The 20,980-nt window shown below is 38.4% G+C and overlaps 1 protein-coding gene across 1 annotated transcript in view; it reads left to right on the top strand.

The window, feature by feature from the left end:
• Window positions 1-5,796: 5,796 nt before the first annotated feature.
• LOC101589892 (maltase-glucoamylase, intestinal) overlaps window positions 5,797-20,980 on the top strand; it is a 181,674-nt gene continuing 166,490 nt past the window's right edge. The window contains exons 1-3 of the mRNA XM_023712753.1: window positions 5,797-5,923; window positions 8,250-8,419; window positions 19,699-19,819. Of these exons, the coding sequence (XP_023568521.1) occupies window positions 5,797-5,923; window positions 8,250-8,419; window positions 19,699-19,819 (418 nt within the window). The remainder of the gene's footprint in view (window positions 5,924-8,249; window positions 8,420-19,698; window positions 19,820-20,980) is intronic.

Genomic DNA, 20,980 nt, shown 5'->3' with positions numbered 1-20,980 from the left:
TCTCTCTCTCTCTCTCTGTCTCTCTCTGTCTCTGTCTCTCGGTGTCTGGTGAGATGTGAGGTATTATTTATTATGCAGGGTGAGATTACAGGGAAGATAGAAATGCTGTGGGGGGTGTCGGGAAGTTAGAATTTGGTAAGAAGACTTAAATGTTTTGAGATATTCCTTCTAAAACCTTGTAAAACTGTGAGAAAGGACGATAATTACATAGTCAGGAAATTGGGAAGTCTGTTACCATCCTTAGGGGTTTGGTACTTTTGTTGATCAAATATAGAATTATTTTAGGGAAGGATCTGAAGGTGTGTGTGTGTGTGTGTGTGTGTGTGTGTGTGTGTGTAATATTGGGATGCATGGAGAGGTCAATGTGTGGTGAGGATCAGGCCAGATCTCATATGAAAGTTAGAAGGGGCTCATGAAGGAAAGATGTGGTTCCTGGACTTGCAGTTATGTGGGGTGTTTCTGGAGGAAGAAGGGATGACAGTGGTCATTACTGGCACTTTCTTGATAAAATTTAAGAAAACTGAATTCTTACTGGATAACAGAGTTTAGCAGGATACTTGGGGGCATCTCTTTTCTGACTGGCCACTGATGTGGGAAGGGCAAGTTCCTACTGGGGAAAGGAGAGAGTTCAAGATCCATTCCAAGAGTTTCCTTGGAAGAGGCTCCAAGTGGGCTCATGCTACAGGTTCTGAGCTGTCACTGTCACTGAGGATGCCCCATCTCCACACACCTTTCTGGTCTGTGTCAGGTGTGCAACAGTGAATGAGCATGTGGAGGTGGACAGTGAAAGGGTGAGAGGGAGGAGTCTTCAGTTTGCTGTGCTGGGTAGGTTATTGTGCTACAAGGGTCCAAAGGAAGAGGGACAGTATGATTGTCTCTCTTGTATTCTGAATCTGAGCTCACTCTCACTTTCACGTGATGCCAGTGATTTTTATCAGAATGAACAAATGGCTTGCTCATGAATTTCATTAAGCTGAAAAAATAACTTTGCACACAGCTTCATCAAGAGTATGAAATCGTGAAAAAGTGGAACTAGAAGAAGACATTTTCCATTTAAAATTGGTCCAAGCTGGGTGTAGTGCTGCATACATATAATGCCAGAACTCTGAGAGGCTGAGGCAGGAGGATAGCAAGTTTAAGCCCAGCTTAGTCATCTTACCAACATAGCAAGACTTTGTAAATAAATAAATAAGCTGGAGATATAGCTCAGTGTGAGGACTCTGGGTTTATTGCTCAGTATCACAAAAACAACCTCCCTGCCCAGCCCAAATAATTGGTTCAAAGTATATTCATAGAGTGTGATAAGAAAGATAGATTTTATGTATTCTCGGCCTGGGGCCACAGAAGGATATAGCGCTGTCTTCTAGATGATATATTTTTGTGATTCTTAAAGGGAAACTGAGGCTCAGGGAATGTGTTTTTTCCCCCAAAGTCACACAGCTCAGTAGGGTCAGAGCTAACTCTTAGATCTCTGCACTTTGTAGACCAGACTTGCAAAAACAAAGAAAAAACTGTTACTAATTTTTTTCCCTTCTCATCCCTAGCTAGCCTGGAGACAGTGGAGCCAGATGTGAAATATTACCAAGAATTTTTGCTTTCTAAGATTTTATTTGCAAGCTATTCTTAGTCTTCATAAAACTAACCCTTTTTCAACGAGATTTCTTGGCTTATGTTAACTACAGTGTAATAGCTGAGCTCTTCATATGCAAATCAAATGCTGGTTATAATTCAGAAAAAAGACATGTATATAATTTTCTAAATTAATTTGTATAGCCATTTTAATTATTTGGATCCCTGAGCTTTGATAATTATTTGTATAACCATGCAATTCACAAAGACAAAAATATGGAGTCTCTGTCATTTATGCATAGTAATTCTCACTTTTTGGGTGAGATTTTTCCCGAACAAACTTTTATAATTCTAACTCTCCCACATTCTTCATATTTTTCTTATGCTTCATTTTTCTTAATAGTCCTTATGTAGATTAACCTATTGTATTTATTTACAGTCACTCAGCTTTCTATCCATAACAACCTAAGTTGCACTGGGACAGGAATTTTTATCTGTTTTTGTCATGGTTGCATAACCAGCTCTTGGAAGAATGCTTGGCACATGGTAAAAGCTTAATAAAACCATTGATGAACAAACAAAATGAAAACCAATTTTCTTTTTATCCTTCAGTAACCTGATGACAAATAAAACTGAGAAATGAGAACCATCAGCACCTTGTCTACCTTGACATCATAGAGAATTTAAAACCATGCTGTAAACCATAACCTTAAAATGAGTCGATGTCAAAGGTGTCTACAGAACACTTTCAGTCCCCCCAGGATGTATAGGGACAGAAATGTTGCAGAATTCTTTTTCTTTTTGTTTCAAGAAGCCTTTTAGCCTAATGGTTGTCTTCCTCTTATTCTACCTCCCTTAAGCTAGAAAGTTATTATCCATGGGCATATAGTATTTTTTTTTTTTCGTATTTGCATCACATAGTAGGAGGTGATAGGACATCAACTTTGAGTACAGTGAGTTTGGATTTAGTTTGCATGTTTTGAAGCCTGACTCTGCTACTAGAGCAATCTTGAGCAACCTACCTCCTATAAGGCTCAGTTAATTCATTTGTAAAATGCGGGTAATAATTTCGATTCTTAAGTTGGTTATGATGACTAGAAAATAATGCATTTCAGGACTCAGCCTAATTCCATGTGCACACCAATCACATGACTAATGAGCTAGGTGCAATGTGATACAACCACAGTCTCAGAGAAAGCCTAAACTGGCATGTACTGTAGGGTATTGAGCATAGAACATTTGAAGAATAAATAAAATCCTCGGCTGTAGAGTCCAGAGGGCAGGTCTTTAAATAGTGGCATTATGCATTATCAACTAGATGACATAAGGTAGGGTATAGGACCTGAGTGAACTTTCATTTCCTCATCCAAATTGGGGGTACTTGGAGTAACTCGTGGGGTTGTTGTGAGGATGGCATGTGACATATTGGGGAAAACCCTCAGTACATTTGCTCAATCATTAGCAATTATAATTATTGTTAGCATTAAAATGTTTGTCAAATAAAACATATTTCAATATGCATGAAAAATTGCCAAGCAGTAGTTTCAATATCATACAATTTATGAACTTTTAAAAAAGTCACTGTATCATGATTTTAAATAATACACTTGCTTAGTACTTTCTGTATAGCCACATATACTGTCTCCAATTTTTACTGGTTCATGTAATGAAAAACCTTTATCTCTGTATACATTGATCTTCAAATGTGTAAGTGCATTTATGGGATAAATTTGTTTTTTTTTTTTCTTTTTAAAAAATTACTAACAAATATTTTCACTAGGAAGAGCTGGTAATAACCTCCTGCAAGGAGGGTAAGAAGTTTATGGGATAAATTTCTATAAGTAGAATTTTGGAGTCATGAGTATGTAATAATAATAGTTGTTATCAGAATTCCATGGTGTATATGGTGGTTGTAATTTTACCAGCAATGTGTGGGTATTTCTTCATAGTGTCTTACATTGTGTGTTAATAAAAACTTGGAAAAATTTAAAATATTAGTTTAAAGAACACTCATCTCACAACTATTACCAATAACCAAGGATAGGGAGACATAGTACTTGAATGGCATTCTGATAAATCATTTCCTTGTCAGTCATAAGATCAACTTTTTGCCTTATTAGCAATTTAATTTTATCAAGTATGGAAGCTTGCTAAACACTGTGGAATTTTATTGATGAGACTAATATTATGGGATTTCTTATAAGACTGAAATAATAGAGATAGTTGTAGGTAAGGAAGACTAGACTTGGAGTACTTCATTCTTGTTATAGAAAAAATCAGTCCTCAGCTCCAATTCATTTTGCATAGTAAAAATGAATTTTGGTCAATGAAAAGCAATGTTCTTTATCAGTCCTTGGGAATCTATTTATTCTTTTGTCATCTAATCCTTGGACAAGGAATTGGAGGAAGGCTTCTTGGGGCTGAGATGATGAGAACACCTTGATTGGTGGAGTGAGAACACAGGAAAGACAGTTTTTATGCATAGAGAGTGATGAATTAGGGCTGAGGGGACTCTTTTTGAGTAAACAGTGATTTTCATGGCAGCCTGTGAAAGGGTGGTGAGTGAATTAGGGAAGAAGGCAGGCTTTGAATGAATGGGCTGCTGCTCATGGGTCTTTTCTATACCTGGGCCTCAGATAATGAACTTGCCTCCTGGCACGTGGGGCCATAAAGCACTTAACAGAGAAGGAGGTCATATCAGAACAAATCAATACAGACAGTGGCTAACTATACATTAGTACTCCCTGCAAAGAGAGTGGTCTGAGGCCAGAACACCCCATGACAACTTTCCCCAAGGCTCAATCTTTTAATGCTATTACATATGTATCAGGTCCCAACATATGAACATGGGAGAGGCCCTGTATATTCCCTCTGCAGTGAAAGCTAAGTATGCAATTTTAGCATTTATTTTCTTTCTTTCTTTCTTTCTTTCTTTCTTTCTTTCTTTCTTTCTTTCTTTCTTTCTTTCTTTCTTAAATTGCAAATCCTCAGTGACTCATTGGAGAATCTTGAAAGGAAAGCGCTGGTTGAGATGAGACACAAGATCCTTTCAGTTAAATTTTATCAGTTCTCATCTAGATCATAGTGTCTAAATAGTAGTCCCACTAAAATGAACAGGGGCACATTATAGTTTATAACTGTACCCCAAGGCAGATAGTGTACAAGCCTAGAATTTCTGATGTGCCAGAAAGCAGACTGTCAAAGCATCATTGGGTTATACCAACAGGACTCAGAACCAACTTGAAGAGATTCCTCCTGGCAAAGATGAGAGGATATGAGAATTTATATTGTCATGAAATTAAGAAAGACCACATGCATTTAATTCATGATTTCATAAACATATTTGTAGCAATAACAACATTTTCCTTCTTTAGAAGACACTAGAAAAAAATCTTACTTTGAAACCCTGTAAATAAGTTAAACATTTATCCCATCATTCCTTCATGAACTGCATCTCTGTGAGCCCAGTAATAGATAAGGAAAAGTTACATCCATGGAACTATTTCATCCAATGAACAGTGAAAGAATCATAACATCACTGATTTGTAATTCCCAATGAAACATCAATCTAGGAAATATTAGTAGCTGTTTAAATAAAAAAATCAGATTGATTTTATTTCTCATCTGTGCACCAGTATTACTAAAACAAACTTAAATGGGATCAAAACTCTAGATTTAACAATTTACAAGAGTAGAGAAACATGTTAGCATGCGTGTGGATACAATGAACAAATCCAGATTGTGGGAAAACCCACACAATCTATTATATAGATTAAAATAACTTAGATATAAACCAGTTACAATGTATAAATAATACTTGCATCCTTAAGAAAGTAGAAGCAGCAGAATTTATCAGATGAGATGAATTTCAGAATTGACAAGATATTTGATGACAATAGGGAATTATTATAAAATATGTCAGATATGGTAATATTTTGCCTTTTATAAAATTTATTATTTTTCAAAATATTCTTAAATATTTTTAGACTAAGTATATGAAACATCAGACTTCAAAAAAAATCCAGAACTAGGGATACAAATAAGAAGGAACAAAGATAAGAAAAGATTGGTCAGGAGTTGATTTAAAAAAAAAATTCAGATTATGAGTGCATGGAGATTTGTCATACTCTTCATTTTGTATGTTTGTGGTTTTCCATTGAATTCTTGAAATTTTATAATCAAGTGCTGAATAAAATTCAAATCTAAAACTGTTCTCTCCTTTTATAGATGGCAAGAAAGAAGTTGAAAAAATTTAGTACCCTGGAGATCGTGCTCAGCGTTCTTTTGCTTCTGGTGTTCATCATTGCTGCTGTTCTAATTGGGCTTTTGGCCACAGGACCTGCGGAAGCAAAAGGTAACAAGAAACTCTGGGGCTCTCCCTTCTTATATTACACTTGTCAGAATAAAACCCTCATCAGTGCTGGAACCAATTTCATGTTCATTGGAGTGTGTGTGTGTGTGTGTGTGTGTGTGTGTGTGTGTGACTTTGTATGATTGGGGAAACATTTAATTAAAACTATAGCAGCTTAAAAGTGTAGTCCTTATAGGCATAAATTCTGATGCTCCCATTTTCTGAATTAGTTAATGCCCTGGATTAAATTCCAAAATCAACATGAAATAAGTTTGCTGAATTTTGTTGAATTATTCTAATTCTGTTAACGATGATGAACAATATGCTTATGTAAAAGGAGGATAAATAAGTATATAATTAATTAAAAGCATTTGAGGGCTGAGTTTGGTTCTTTAGGAGAACAACCAAATTACTGTATTAAAAGTTTATGCTAGATTGTGCTAACTTATCCAGGATTTCCTATCTGATTCATCTAGGATGAATGTCTTAGAGGAACTAGGTAATGCAGGGTTATAGAAAAGCTTTCTTTGCCCTTTCTGCCTCATTCCCAGCTGCAGGGATTTCTACTTTTTGTAGGAAGTTAGATTAGATAATCTTTTTTTTATTTTAAAGAGAATAAAAATAATTAAAAACACTAGAAACAGTACAGAATTTCAATCTTAACAGTCATTCAGTTCTTAAAAATTGTGATCCTGAGGATGAAATTACAGCCCTGATGCAGAAACTGGTACAAATAGTTTAATACACCACCCAGTAAAAAGAACTATTTAAAAGCCTTTGTTTTCTCTTAATGTCATCATTAATTATAGTATTGAAGAACATCTTAAAGAAAAGTTACTTCCTCAAGGCATAATGTAATTAAAGTGTCCTTTTGTTCTCTCTCTCTCTCTCTCTCTCTCTCTCTCTCTCTCGCGCGCGCGCGCGCACGCGCGCGCACACACATGCTAAGAAATACAAAATAGTAAAAAAATAGCATTAAAAACAATACAAAATTTAATTGAACAAACTAACAGGAATTCAACAATGGTTGCTATATTGCATGATATTATCTTCAAATTAGTTATTTAGGTTACCCGATATAAACCTGCAAAATTGGTTAAAAAAAACTAAACAACAAAAATATTATAAGAAATTAAAAAGAAAAAAATAAGAATAAAAAGAAAAAAATTGTGGGGGCCAGCCAAATAGCTCAGTGGATTAAAGCACCTGCAAGCAGTCACAGGGGCCAGGGGTTTGATTCCTGGGCCTGCGGAGCCAGCCCCACCCCTGGGGCCCACTGAGACAGTGATTGAGACTGGGTGTGGTGGAATGCGCCTATAATCCCAGCACTTGGGAAGCCAAAAACAGGAGAATCACTATGAGTCCGATGTAGTAGTGAGACCCTGAACAACCTGTAGACCCTTCTCTAAAAAAATACAAAAAAAAAAAAAAAAAAAGTATTCATTCCTCCTTGTAAAAGACCAGCAGAAATTGGCAGCACAGTCTCAACTATCATGCATATATACATAAATATGTCTTTTTCTTTTCTTTCTTTTGGCCTTTTCCTCATCCTAGTTTTGTTTTGTCTTGTTTTACTTATTCTTAAATCAAAATTCTCTAGCTCTGGGGTAGGCTGTAGCTTCTATTTTCTAGAGTGATGAGTTCTCTTTGCATATCTTTTCTGTAGTTAGAGATGTTATATTTACAGAAGAATGCCATTGCTCTGAAATGTGATTTTTCCAGTGTGTTGGCTGTTGACAAGCAAGCAGAATTGAATGCAGTGACTAGGATGTCTCTCACTGCACATGCTCTGTATTTGTCAAGGGCTGGGATGGAAGTGCAGGACCAGAGCAGAGATCTGCAGCCTTTAGTGTAAAAGGGCAGGTAGTAAATATGAGTGGGCCATATGTTTCTGTCATCACTGCATAATGTCATCCTTATAGTTTAAAAGCAAATATAAACAAATTAGTGTGTATGTGTTCCAGCAATACTTCATTTAAAAATAGAGTCTGACCTGATTTGTTTTAAAGATCATAGTTTCTGGCCCTTAGACTAAAAGGAAAATTGTTTCTCATTTTCATCAACTTCTAGTCTAATGAGTTTTTTCTCATGTACCTATTGGCTTGTAGGGAAACAGTATTAGTTTGTGAGGAGAAGGAGTTGTGAGGGTTTACACTGAGGCCAAAACAATCAGCAAGACAAAATGAGGCTTTAGAAAGTGATGATATATAAGCTGGAGGATATTAGAGTGAAGCCCAGTCAAGAGTGTAGTTCATTTATTCAAAGTGTTGAAATTATGGGACTATTGAGTGCCTGTGACATTTGATGTTTGTTTTGGGGATGGCCCCAGATCCTGAGACAACTGGTACCCCAGTTCCTGAGACAACTTTTACCCAGATTCCTGAGACAACTGATATCCCAGACACTTTGACCACAAGTACCACCTCTGATCCTACTGCGTGCCCAGTGGTAAATGAAGTGGAACGGATAAACTGCATCCCTGACCAGCCACCAACAAAGGTTTGAGTTATAGATCTTGTTTTCATTTAAGAGTTTATTCCACTATGTAGTTTTCTCTTTCATTGGTATTTTTAATTCTATTCGTGTCTCATAAAGCGTTGTTTGTACTACAGCTGTTAGCAACTCAGGCAAATGGACCATGAGTCCTTGCTCGTGAGATGTGCAGCTTTGAAAAGAAGAGCAGGAAAATAAATTCCCTTGGGTTCTCAGATGTCACAAATAAAAGTACGGGTTTCAAAGTTAAATTTGAATTTTAGAGAAACCATGAACATATTTTTACCTTAAATATATCCCATGTAAGATTTGTGACTTACTAGAAACATATTTATTTTCATCTGGTGAGGCAATTTGATTACTAGCTTTCTCTGACTGTCCCTACCTCTGTTCTTTCCCTCTGTTGCTTTTCCTCCTTTCAGCGTTTCAAAAGGTTATCTATAGAGTCTACAATAAAAATATCATACACGTGCTTGAGGCATGATTTGAAATAAGAACAAAGTTTGAAGAGCTATGATTTGGGAGAAAGAGGTTAATAAACACCAGAATAAAGATAACATGGCATCTGGACATTTATTTAATTCCAGTATATCTTGAACACTGGCTGAAGTGCAACTGATTATGATGACAATGAAGTCATTATATACCCCTTATCAGCGACTTTTTACTTTGAGAACAAAAATGGTATATAAATGAACACTAATTGCAGTCTTCTGAATGAAGTCCAATGACATGCAATGGCAGACTGGCGTCAGATACAGAACACGTGCTTCATGTGTCTGTGCCTTGGACATGGCACTCCCACATTCATTTTGGTAGTCAGCCTAGTCTCAGTAGGGTGTAGTAGTGTGTGATGTTCCTGAGGGTTTCTATTTTGCCTACATACCCAGGATCTATATATCCATACACATTCACATTTTATTTCCTATTAAGACAAAATCTGCTCAAGTAGTTTACTCTTTTGGGGAAAGAGGCAAGGTTGAGGTAGGTGTGATATGGGGTGAAGAGGAATCATATTCATAATTTTGGTGATCTCAACCAGAAAAAGAGAAAATAACTGAGGAATGGAAAAACTCAATCAGAAAGCATGGTGTTCTCAAATATCCATACCTTCAGTGCTTTTTAGGATCTGGTAAGTGATTTAACTTTACCCCTTCCCACGAGCATTTTATTTGGTTGGATCAAGAAGGTAGTAGTGTCCCCAGAATATATTTATGAAACTGCACAGTTCCCAGCATGACTGGAATAGTGTGAGAAGAGAGGAGATGAGGGTTGGTGATGAGGTGATAAGGTGTTGGAAACCAGGAAAGATATTTGGTTTGGCTGTAATACACAGAGGCCTGGAATAGCCATTTAAGACAGAAGAGCAATGAGTGAATTAAAGACTTAAAGAAATAAAGAAAAAAAAAAGACAAGGAAGAAAGAAAAGCACTTTGAGTATGGGTCAAAACTAAAGATGAATAACATTTTAATGGACAGAGATGAAAGGAATGGAAAATAAATTCAAGATAGAAGAGATAATATACACAAAGTTACAGAAAGGGAAATTACAGGACACATGCATGACATATGGAATGATCACACATGGGGTGAATGCCAAAGGGAAGACCCGGTTAAGGCTATAAATCAGGTTGAGACTTGATGGTAACATGCTGCTTCGTCAATAGGAGTGGGAAGTTGTGGTCTTGCTATCTGATACTTAAGCAGGACGTTTGGCATAGTAGGATATTAGGTACACAGAAATGTGGTACACACTGATTAGCTCACCTCTATCACATTGTGCTAGGAGGACAGTTGTTCAGAAGTACACTTAGAACCCTATGACATACTAAGTGTGTATACCCCATCCCATCTTGTTACTGGACATTGGTGAGTTTTAGATTCATTACTGCTACAGTAAGGTTTTTTTTTTTTTTTTTTTTTTTTTTTTTTGCTTTTTTAAAAAGACTTTTCAATAAATATGTAGCTTAACAAATGATGTTTGGCTTTTTCTACATGCGTATCCAAGGGAGTAACTTTATGACCTTGGTGTTCATTCATTGACATGTTCCTCTTTTGCTCAGTCAGAAAGAAATTCTGCCACTCTCAATGATCTATTTTCCCATGGGAGGCATATCTTAGACAATTTCTTGCATTTGTTTTGTGTCCCAGGCACTATACACTGATCTAGACTATTGCTGTGAGGCTGAGCTCATGGATAATGATGTGCTTACGTGATGTGCATGTTAAACGGAGCATACACCTGGAGGAGAGTAGGAATTATGCATCGTAAGGCCAACCAGGTGGAATGTTTTGTGCTAAGGGTGTTGTGGTATAACTTTATCATCCCTACCTCCTTTCCCTCAGAATTACACATAGAAGAACTAACTGTACACATTTCTCTGCAGAAGAGTCTTAGTGGTGGATGCCATTGTTTCTTTCTTCCAACAATGTGGGAGGGAATCCTGTGTGCAGGACAGAATAAAGTCATCTGCCAGCCTGACTTGAGAGATCATTTTTAACTTTTGAGAATAGACTTTGGGATTCTCCTTTATGGGTCCCAGAGGAAGAGAGCAGCCACTGATCTTGATCTAGGCCTGACGCTCCGCTCTGCCTTGCGGTGGGCTGGAGGCTATCTCCACTCAGCGTTCCTGCTTTGTGCCTGAGCCCATCAGATCTGCTGCTCTCTCAGCTGCCAGACTTTTGTTTGTAGTTCCATTATGATGATAGTTTCCAAGGCAGAGTCAGAGAACTTTTACTTTGCTCTTCTGTTTAATTCCTTTGGTTTATATTCTAAACTATTTTTTAGTATTTATTTTTAGCTTAGTAACATTTTCCCAACTTAATACTTCATTTTCATTCTATTAGCACTAGGTCATTATTCCAGTGTCTCCTAGAATCTCTTCTGAAATTCACTTTTCCCACCTACTGCACTACATGTATGATTAGTGCTCTCTTTAACATCCTATTTTGATTATATTTCTATCCAAGTCCAGTACTTATCTTAGTGGTTCATTTGTTATATTGGGTCAAGTTGAAATACTTTGTTCTGTCATCAAGGCCCCTTTTAAACTTTCTTTGTGTCTGTATATATGTTCATGTAACTCATACTCCCATAAAAATTCAAGAGGTTGTTTTCTACATTGGTTTCAATCTCTCAATTCTGAAGGAGCCTATACAAGTTTTGATTAAATAAATTCAATGTATTTAAAAAAATAATTTTATACCTAAAACGCAGTGAAGACCGTGCATTTAATCCTCCTTAAAATGCTCTCCCTTACTTCAAACACACATATTCTATTGTTGTTGCCACTTTCCAGAGCAACTCCAGAAGTTCTCTTTCAAGAGTGGCTTCATGAGGCATCATCAACAATACAGTGAGTGCTGCTGCCAAATGCCGTCCAATGGAAGGGCAGGTTCATAAAAACTTAACAGGTGTCCATATCTGCCTTATTCATTGATTCTGGCACTATGTGACTTCTGGCTCTTCCCCCAAATAAAAATGACTATGAAAGGTAAAAGTTTTGAACTGAATCAGGACATTGAGGCAGCCATAACAGGACAACTGAAAACATGAAGGAAGTCCTCCAGAACTACTTCCCAAAACTTCAGGAACGATGGGCTAAATGTGTTTGCAGCGAAGAGAAGCATTTGGAGGGGGATTAATGGGAAGGTACCTTTCTTTAAGACAGGGTTTCACCACACAGTTCAGACTGGCTTTGAACTCACTTTATAGCCCAGGCTGGCCTCTAACTCACAGCAGTCTTCCTATCTGAGTTTCCCATGTGCTGGAGTTGCAGGTATGCACACCCACACTCAGAAGAAAGTTATCTTTTACTGAAACATTTTTTAAAATGTCATATTTTTGATCATGCCATGCAACTTTCTCCTAGCTTTGGGGAAAAGCAACTTTATCCTAGTTCTGGGTCTCAAAGTTTGAAAATTCCACCAATAGAAGGACAAAGAAATATTTAGCCAATTTCCAGATAACCAGCTCAAGAAAGAGAGGGTAGATAACAATTTTAAACACTTTGATATTTTTAGAGTTAGAGTATAGTATGAAAATATGGGTATGCTTAAAATAAATCCCTGTGTCCTAAGTAACCATTGCAGAATGGTTTGGCTGAGAGCAATAAATAAAACCAGAATGATATAGTGGAAATAGTAAAATGGAAAGAAAGGAAACTTAAGGATTAAACAACAAAAATGAGAGAAAGGAGAAAAGATAGGGGAAAAACAAGCATATATACAGGAAGACTGAGATGGTTATACTAAAAATTTCCACCAGTTTTTGGAAAATAGCAGTTCGTGTGTAGAAATTTCACCTTGACTAACTCTGTATGCTGATATTTGTGATCTAAGCAATCACATCAAAGACAGCAATGTGTAATACAAAAGTCATGCTTGAGTACCTGTCATCTTGCTCTTCTAAATGTGTACCGCTTCTAATGTCATATCAATTATTACTATACTGTTTAAAGTAAATTTGTTTTTGTATTTTGTATTTTAGAGCAGGGTCTACAGGGTGTTCTTGAAACCCTTTACCACAGTTTGTAGATCCTTTGTCAGTGTCAGCCATGTGGATGAGTCACGGCCATTGCCTTACGAATTTGCTCTCTGTGAAAACCTGAGAGAATGTTTTCTCTCTAGGCGACTGTCCTTAGGCACACTCTCCATCATTGATCTCTTTACTTTGTGGCCCCATAATCTCCTTGATCAGAAAATTTGGGACATCACTGAGTTACAGGATGTTACAGTACAGGTTCTTTTATGTCCTGAGAGAAATTGAATACTTTGAAACATATTTGGACTTGGTATGTGTATATCTAGTGCCTCTTATGGTCAATTATAAAGGCAACTCTGCTGCTTAGAACCCACTCCATATTCTCCACGTTGGACTAAAGCACCAGCTGCCTTAATCCACTTTATGCTGCTATAATGGAATTCCTGAGACTGTGTAATTTATAAAGAGTGGAAATTTATTTTTCATGGTTTTGGAGGGTAGGAAGGCCACATCTAGGGGCCAGGATCTGGAGGGGGTTTCCATGCTATAAACTTATGGGGTGAAAAGTGGAAGAGGTCTTCTGTAGGGGAACCTGATCCCAGTTGTAAAGTCTAATCACCTCTTAATGGCCCCACCTCTTAATATCATTTTGGGCCAAGCGTGGTTGTATAAACTTTAATCTCAGCACTTGGGAGGCTGAGGCAGAAGGATCTGGGTGAGTTCAAGAACTGCTTAGGTTATGTAGTGAGCCCAGGGCCATACTGAACTGCATAGTGGGACCCTATCTCAAAAAGAAAGCAAGCAAGGAAACAAAACACCTCATGTTGACAACTTCTGAATTATGTTTTTGTTGTACTTGGAATTGAATCCAGGGCCTCATGCCTGCTAGGCAAGCCTTCTACCACTGACCTACAACTCCAGCCCAACTTCTGAATTTTGGAGGGAACACATTTGCACCAAAGCACTAGCCTAATTAAAATTGCTCTAATTCTTCTATTTCCTTACAAAATTGGCTTCCATTCATCTACTCCTGAGGAAAAAGACCTACCACAAACTTAGTGGTCTAAGACATTAATAATTTTAATATGGTATATTTCATGCTTTTATGGGTCAGAGATTTGGGCAAAGTTCAAGCAGCACTGAGCAAGACTAGTAGATGATTTCCACTGGCAACTGCGCTGGTCTGGTGGGTTTCAAGATGGCTTTTCCAACAAGCCTAGAACCCTGGCAGAAATGACCGTAAGGATCCCACGTGAGCATTCCCCCCTCTGCATGTAGTCTCAGAGGTTTTCTCAGTGGTCTGTCTTGCAGAGGAGTTGAGCTTCTAAGCTGGTAGCTCAGGGTTGCAAAATATTAGAGGAAAACTGCTGGTCCTTTTCAAGGCCAATCCCAGAAGCTGTATCACTTTTTTTGAACAAAGCAGTCGCAGGCCACCCCACTCAAGAGGAAGGGGACAGGCCCCACCTTTAGAGAGAAAGGGCGCCAGAGAACTCACAGCCATTCCATATAGCTGCAGAGGAATGCTGATTTTGCTCAGAGTAGGTATTGGTAAGTTTAAAGGCTGGCAAATTACCGGACAATACAGAATAAAGCAGGATGAAGTAGTACAGATGTGAGAATGAAAGGGAAAAATCACGATCAAAATGGAATTTTGATCAGGCCACTGGGGGAAAGAACTTTTGCACAATTACAGTTGCTGCCTGGAATGTGAACTTTAGTTCCCTTCACCCTTTGACTGGAGGCATCTGGAACATATGAGCACACTGACCAAAGCTGTTAAGTGCTTATCAAGGTAGATATCAAGAGATTATCAGACTCCGATTTCTGCACACTTTTACTGGTGTGTACGTTCTTCTCTTAGTCATCTACTGGTCACATAGCTCCTGGCACATGAGTCCTTGTTTTGATTGCCAACAGAACTTTTACCCCCAAAAGAATTTTTACTACTTTGTAATAAAAAGTGCCATTTGCTCATATAAATGCCTGCTTTTCCTGCCTCCCCCTTTAATTTATGTATTTGGCATAGGGTCTCACTACGCAGCAGTGATCCTCCTGCTTTCAGCCTCCCCAGCACTGGGATTACAGGCGTCTACCACACCACACTCCCGTTGTGGTGCCCGGGGTCAGGGCTACACACCATGCAGTACCGGGGATCGAACCCCGGTCCTTACACTTGCCTAAGCAGGTGCTTAGTCCCCTGAGCTATCTCGCCAGCCCTAAATTCTTTTACTTGTACAGTTTCTAAGTTTCCCTTGATCTGCAAGAGGTAGAGGAGCCAGTTAGTATGCCGCTGAAAGTGGGAGACAGCATAGATTAATGCTGGTCTGCTGCAGATGAGAGAGTGCTGCCCCTACCCCTCACGTGGCAGGAGATGACTAATGCTGCAAACTCACTCAACCCACTTCCACTGGGTCTGCGAGAGTTCACATCTGTCCTTGCAATTTTGCCCTTTTCTTTTTTAAATTCTGCACTTGCTGTGGACTTGATTTTTAAAAAAATTCTTAGTTCTGTTTCTTCCTAATGACTTAAAGATTTATGCATCCCAAAACACCAGTAATTGATCAATAAGTTATTTGTGACTCATGAAAAGATATACCTTTCTTGTAGATAACTGAGTTTCCCGTTGGCATATGCTTTGGGTATAGAGCGTGGCAATATATCCTTTTGTATTAAAATATTTGAAAATTATTTTTTAAACTAAAAGGCACAAATAATTACTACAAAAATGTGTTAGAAAAAATCTGTGACTGATCGCTTTAAATTTCTTTTGTTTTTCTGCTGTACCCACAACACTAATCAGCACAACTGAGTCCTGGAGCCTTTTTTATTTATTTATTTTTTCTATAACAGAAAAATTATGCAAGGATTATTCATTAGATGGCTTCCATTTTCATTTGCCCACTTCTTGATTGCTTTTCTTTTCTGTTGTTCTTAGTGGAAATTGTAGATGTCATGGTAGTGATTTTTCTAGCACAGTGGATTTTAACATTGGCTGCACATGGAAATCATGCACATAGCTTTTATTAGCTATTGATAGCTATTCCCTAGGATCACCTCAGAAATTCTGATTTAATTATTGATTTGAGCAATGTAGTTATGTGTGTTATGTTTATGACCTGATTGAAATGTATGTTGATCTGTATTGGAATTGGCTGGAAAGTGAATAATACTCCAAGAGTCACAGCATCACTGAAGGACAACAGGGCCTGCAGGGGCTCTTTGGTGTGTTCCTAAATTTCTCACGTGATTGGGACAAGGGCCACATTTTTAAAATTCTAGAGTAAGATGAGTGTGCCACAAAAGACACACTCAAAGAAGGTTATATATTTCCCTTCTCTATTAGGTTGCAAGGTATTGTAAAAATATGGAGTGTTTTTAGCTTATGTTTTCATATGATTTGGCGATATTAGTACAGTCCTCTAGATAACCCAGTAGGTGGAAACTTGGAAAGTAATACTATTGGCACTCAGAGAAAACAGGAGCACACATGCCTCAGCTCCAGCGCCTGGGAGGCTGAGGCAGAAGAGTGACCCTCAGCTCAAGGCCAGGCAGGGCTGCATGGTGATGAGTCCTTATGTAAAGGGGGGGATGACTGACAAAATGGCAAACTTTTTGTTGCTGTCACCTTGGTTTTGATCTTTTTTCCAAGTATAACTGACTTCTTTGAAATCATTATTAATGAATACTTCAGGTAGCCGAGAATGGATAACCAATATCTACCTTAAGAAAATAAAAGTGTCAGTACAGTTTAACTTCTCTGTACATTCAAGGAATGATCAAAAATTACATATTTTTCATTATTTTTTATGATAATAAAACAGGAAATAGAAAAATGACAACTTTATTACATTAATTCAATATAAGAATTGGCTGGTTAAAATGACATTTGCCAGAGTGACAGGACAGTCAATATGTAAACAGATGTGTTGCCTGAATGATAATTAAGTGGGTAAACTTAACTATCTTTAGGTTATGAAATAGAATCCCATAGTGGTTTTACTGTTAATTTTTCTTACGATTCATAAGGATAGGTACCTTTCAGGGTTTTTTTTTTCCTGTGAATTTCTTTTCTTTCTTTCCCTCAGTTTTATATTGAGATGTTTATCTTTTTTACCTAAATACAATTTTTTCATATTTCTTTTTCTGGATTTTTTTCTTTTTTTACTTATTTGGCACAGGGTCCTACTACACAGCTCTGAGTGGGCAGTGATCCTCTTCTTTTCAGCCTCCCCAGTGCTGGGACTACAGATGTGTGCTACATAGCCAGTCTCAGTGGCCAGCTCAGTATGTCCAGGGTTGAGGTCAGTGGTGGACTCCGACCCTGGCCACAGTGCTTGCCTAAGCAGGTGCTTAGTCCTCTGAGCTATCTTGCCAGCCCAACAGATACAGTTTTTATTTTTATTTTTTGGATACAATTAAAAAATACATATCTGATCTCTTATTGGTTACATCTCTAGATGAGTAATTTGTGTGTCTTGGTTATTTTTCTCTTGTTGCTGAGATGAAATACCTGACACCCAGAATTAAGGATGAAAAGGTTTATTCAGTGCACAGTTTGTGGCAGTTTCAGTCCATGCTCAGCTGGCTCCAAGGCAGGGTGGCGCATGGCAGAGGGCAGCAGTTCAAGGCAGCAGAAAGCAGCAAAGGGCAAGAGCAAAAGGGGAGCAGCAGAGTGCACGCCTTGTTCCCTCCCTTATACTGCATGCAGGCTGCCTGCCCCAGGGAGGGTGTAGCACTCACACCCATAATCCCAGCATTGAACTGTGAATCAATCACAAATTCTAGAGGCCCATGCCATGACTGCATGAGGTTTTAGGGGACATCTAGACACAAACCCTAACTTTGTGGATACAGGACTGACTATATATTATATAAAAGGTAGAATACTTTTACATGTTTTGTGTACTCTATTGGTTATTTAGGGGAGCTCCTTAACAATATTTCATTATGTACTATCACCTTCAATTTGACCTTGTGAGTCTTTCTTGTTAGATGTGTTTCAAGTTGAAGGTGTGATATCATTCTGTGGGATGTCTTATAACTTGGTGCCTAAGAGTAAGCTTCTATGAAAAGCTTCTTTGTGTGATATAAATGCTGGCTTTTAGTTGGCATCTCAATCATATTTGCTTTTTCCTTTTATTTTCATTGTTTTTGTGAGCTTTAGTTTTGGAGTGATGCCTACAGGAACATTCATCTGGATTTATTTCTATAAATGTAATTTGACTGTCCTTGCCTCTTAAGTATTTAAACCAGGTGATAATTGGCATCACATGCTTTGTAAGCTCTGGCATTTTACATGCGTTCTGTTATTTACGTGCTACTCCGTATTCTCATAAACAGGTGTCCTTTCCTTCGTGTGGGACCACAGGTGCCCCGCCCCCAGTTTTCCCCTCAGACCTGTACTGATAGTTACACATTCTACATTGTTGTGCTGATACCTGTTAAATTTTAATTCTCACATCAAACTTCTAGTCGCATTTCATGTCTTGGGTCTACTTCTTGTGTGCCTGTGTCCTGTACACATTGTCATTTTTATCGCTTTCTTCTAAAGTTGTTTCTCCTCCCTCATTTGATGCACTTTTTACTCTTTCCTCATATGGCTATTCCTCGGCTTTGACTTTTGCTTCGCAGAATTGGTGGAGTCTCGAGCAGGAGCTGGACTTTTGGAGTTGACCAAAAGAGGCTGTTTACTTTCCTTGCTGCTTTGGCCACTTTATTCATCTAATAATTTTTTCCCTTGAGATTTTCAAGGCATTGTCACCTTCTGAAAATGTCAGTAATTGAGGTAGAAGGAAGAAATTTTAACTTCCCTTTCCTTCCCCTGTTACTTTTCTCCGTCTCTCCCCCTCAACCCTTCCCCCCTTCTCCCCTTCTCTCCTTTTCCTCTTCTCTCTTCCTTCTTTCCTCCCTTCCTCCCTCCAAATGAGCAACTGAGACAGGGTCTCACTCTGTTGCTCAGGCTGATTTTGAACTCCTGGACTCAATCCATCTTTCTGCTTCAGCTTCCTGAGTAACTCTGATGACAGATTCACACCACTGCACCCCAGATTATAGGCACTTTTCTCCTGTGAGAACCAGAATCTATTTGAATTCTAAGGAAAGATTGCTTTCTACCCTGTGAGGAGTTGTGAGACTGTATATATGTCACACATGTAGTACTATATGTATAGTATACATATACATGTATTTATACATGTATACATGTATTAATACACATACATATATATGTATTTAAAAATCAAAGATAAATCAGTTCGAAATGAAAGCTTCTGAATAAAGTTGATTGTAAAGTCTTTTGTTTTTAAGAATCAAAGTTAGTATAAATAAAACTCTCTAATTTTTCATTAATGTGGATACAGCTTATAGTTTGGAATATTTTATTTATTTATTTTGAGACAAGATGTCCGTATGTAGTCCAGGCTAGTCTTGAACTCACTATATAGTCCAGGCTGGCCTTGAGCTCACAGCAGTCCCTCTGCCTCATCTTTCCAGGTGTTGATACTACAGGTGCACACCCCACCACACCTGGCTTCACATATTTAAATATAGTTATCAGCTTTGTTATGGTGAAAGATACGGAGCACATTATGCTTCTGATGTATGAAGGACACTGGCCAGAAAAATTGGATGTGAATAGAAGCTCTGCCACTGTTTGGAACATAACACAATTCCCTAAAGATCAGTCCCTTTATTTGTAATGTAAGGTTATTAATAGCACAATCTCAAGTTAGATGATTCATACTCCATAAGAGGTAATGTTGCACAGCTAATCAGAGTTGCTTTGTTTAATGTCTTGTTTCAGGCCACATGTGACCAGCGAGGCTGCTGCTGGCAGCCTCAAGGACCCATAAGTGTCCCTTGGTGCTACTATTCCATGAATCATGGCTACCAAATGGAAGGTGATCTTTTAAACACGAATGCAGGTGAGTCGGACTCTGCCAGGAAGTAGAGCTGTAGACCCTCTGGGGCCTGGCTGGGTCCCCTGGAGGAGAAGGGTGGTGGCACGTAGGGGAAGGCTCTGCAGCCCCAAGCCACAGTGTTTACGGAGGGTGGGCCCTGCTCTTGCCAAGGACCACAGCCTATTTGGACATGAAGGGACAAGCACTCTCTGCCTAGGGATGCCAGATCACGTTAGAGCTCTGCCTTCCTCTTCCACATCTTTGTGAGCTTACGTAGTGGTCAGGACCAGTTTGGATCTCAACTTTACCACTTCTAAAGTGGGGGATTTGAACTCATTAACTTCTGAGATCATTTCTAATTCTATTCTGATGTAATTTTTGTGAAATGGAAACCACGTTAATTTTATAAACTTGTTAAAGAATATATTTAATCAACATCATTGTTCATGGGCTGATCATCCCCTTGTCTTCTTTTTACCCTAAAAGGAAGAGCATCACAGTAAACATTATGGGGGCCATGTCAGGTGACCAATGAGGGGAGGCTCTTAGTGCAAAGGTGGAAGCGTTTTCCCATTCCAGGTGCTTTTGGCCCCATGGACTTACTTGTTTTACCATTTTGGAAGATGGCATCAGTGCATGTGATCACCTCTAGTGTAGTGTGAAAAAAATTGAAAAAGAATAAGGCAGCCAGGTGTGGGGACTCGGGCTTGCAATTCCAGCACAGGGAGGCTGAGGGGGCAGGGTCAGTCCCACTAAGTTTGAGACTAGTGTAGGATAGCTACAAAGTGAGTTCAAGTCTAGCTTGAATACATAGTGAGACCTTGTCTCAAAAATGAAAAGAAGAAGAAGGTCAGCATTCAAATGGAGGATGAGACTGGAAGGGCATCAGCTAACACAGTGCGATCCACAGGCTGGTAGAATGAGTCACATGGCTCGGGTGGGGGGATTTTCGATCAGGTTTTATTTTAAAAAGAGGCATAGCTTGAGGATCTGGCCTAAGATAGTATAATGATGTATTTCTCTGTTTCTTCTCTTTTTTTTGTGCAAATAAAGGCTTTTCATTAGTCTATTTTGACCTGAAGCTTAATTTTTTTTGTGGGGGGGGCAGGTTTCTGGGGATTGAACCCAAAGCTTAATTTTTATGCAGATGTTTACAGATCCAGCTATGAAAAGCTGTTCTTCCCT

This window comes from Octodon degus, unplaced genomic scaffold (genome assembly GCF_000260255.1).
Source record: "Octodon degus isolate 3935 unplaced genomic scaffold, OctDeg1.0 scaffold00027, whole genome shotgun sequence".
NCBI classification, from domain to species: Eukaryota; Metazoa; Chordata; class Mammalia; order Rodentia; family Octodontidae; genus Octodon; species Octodon degus.
This window is presented reverse-complemented; position numbering and strand designations above follow the sequence as displayed.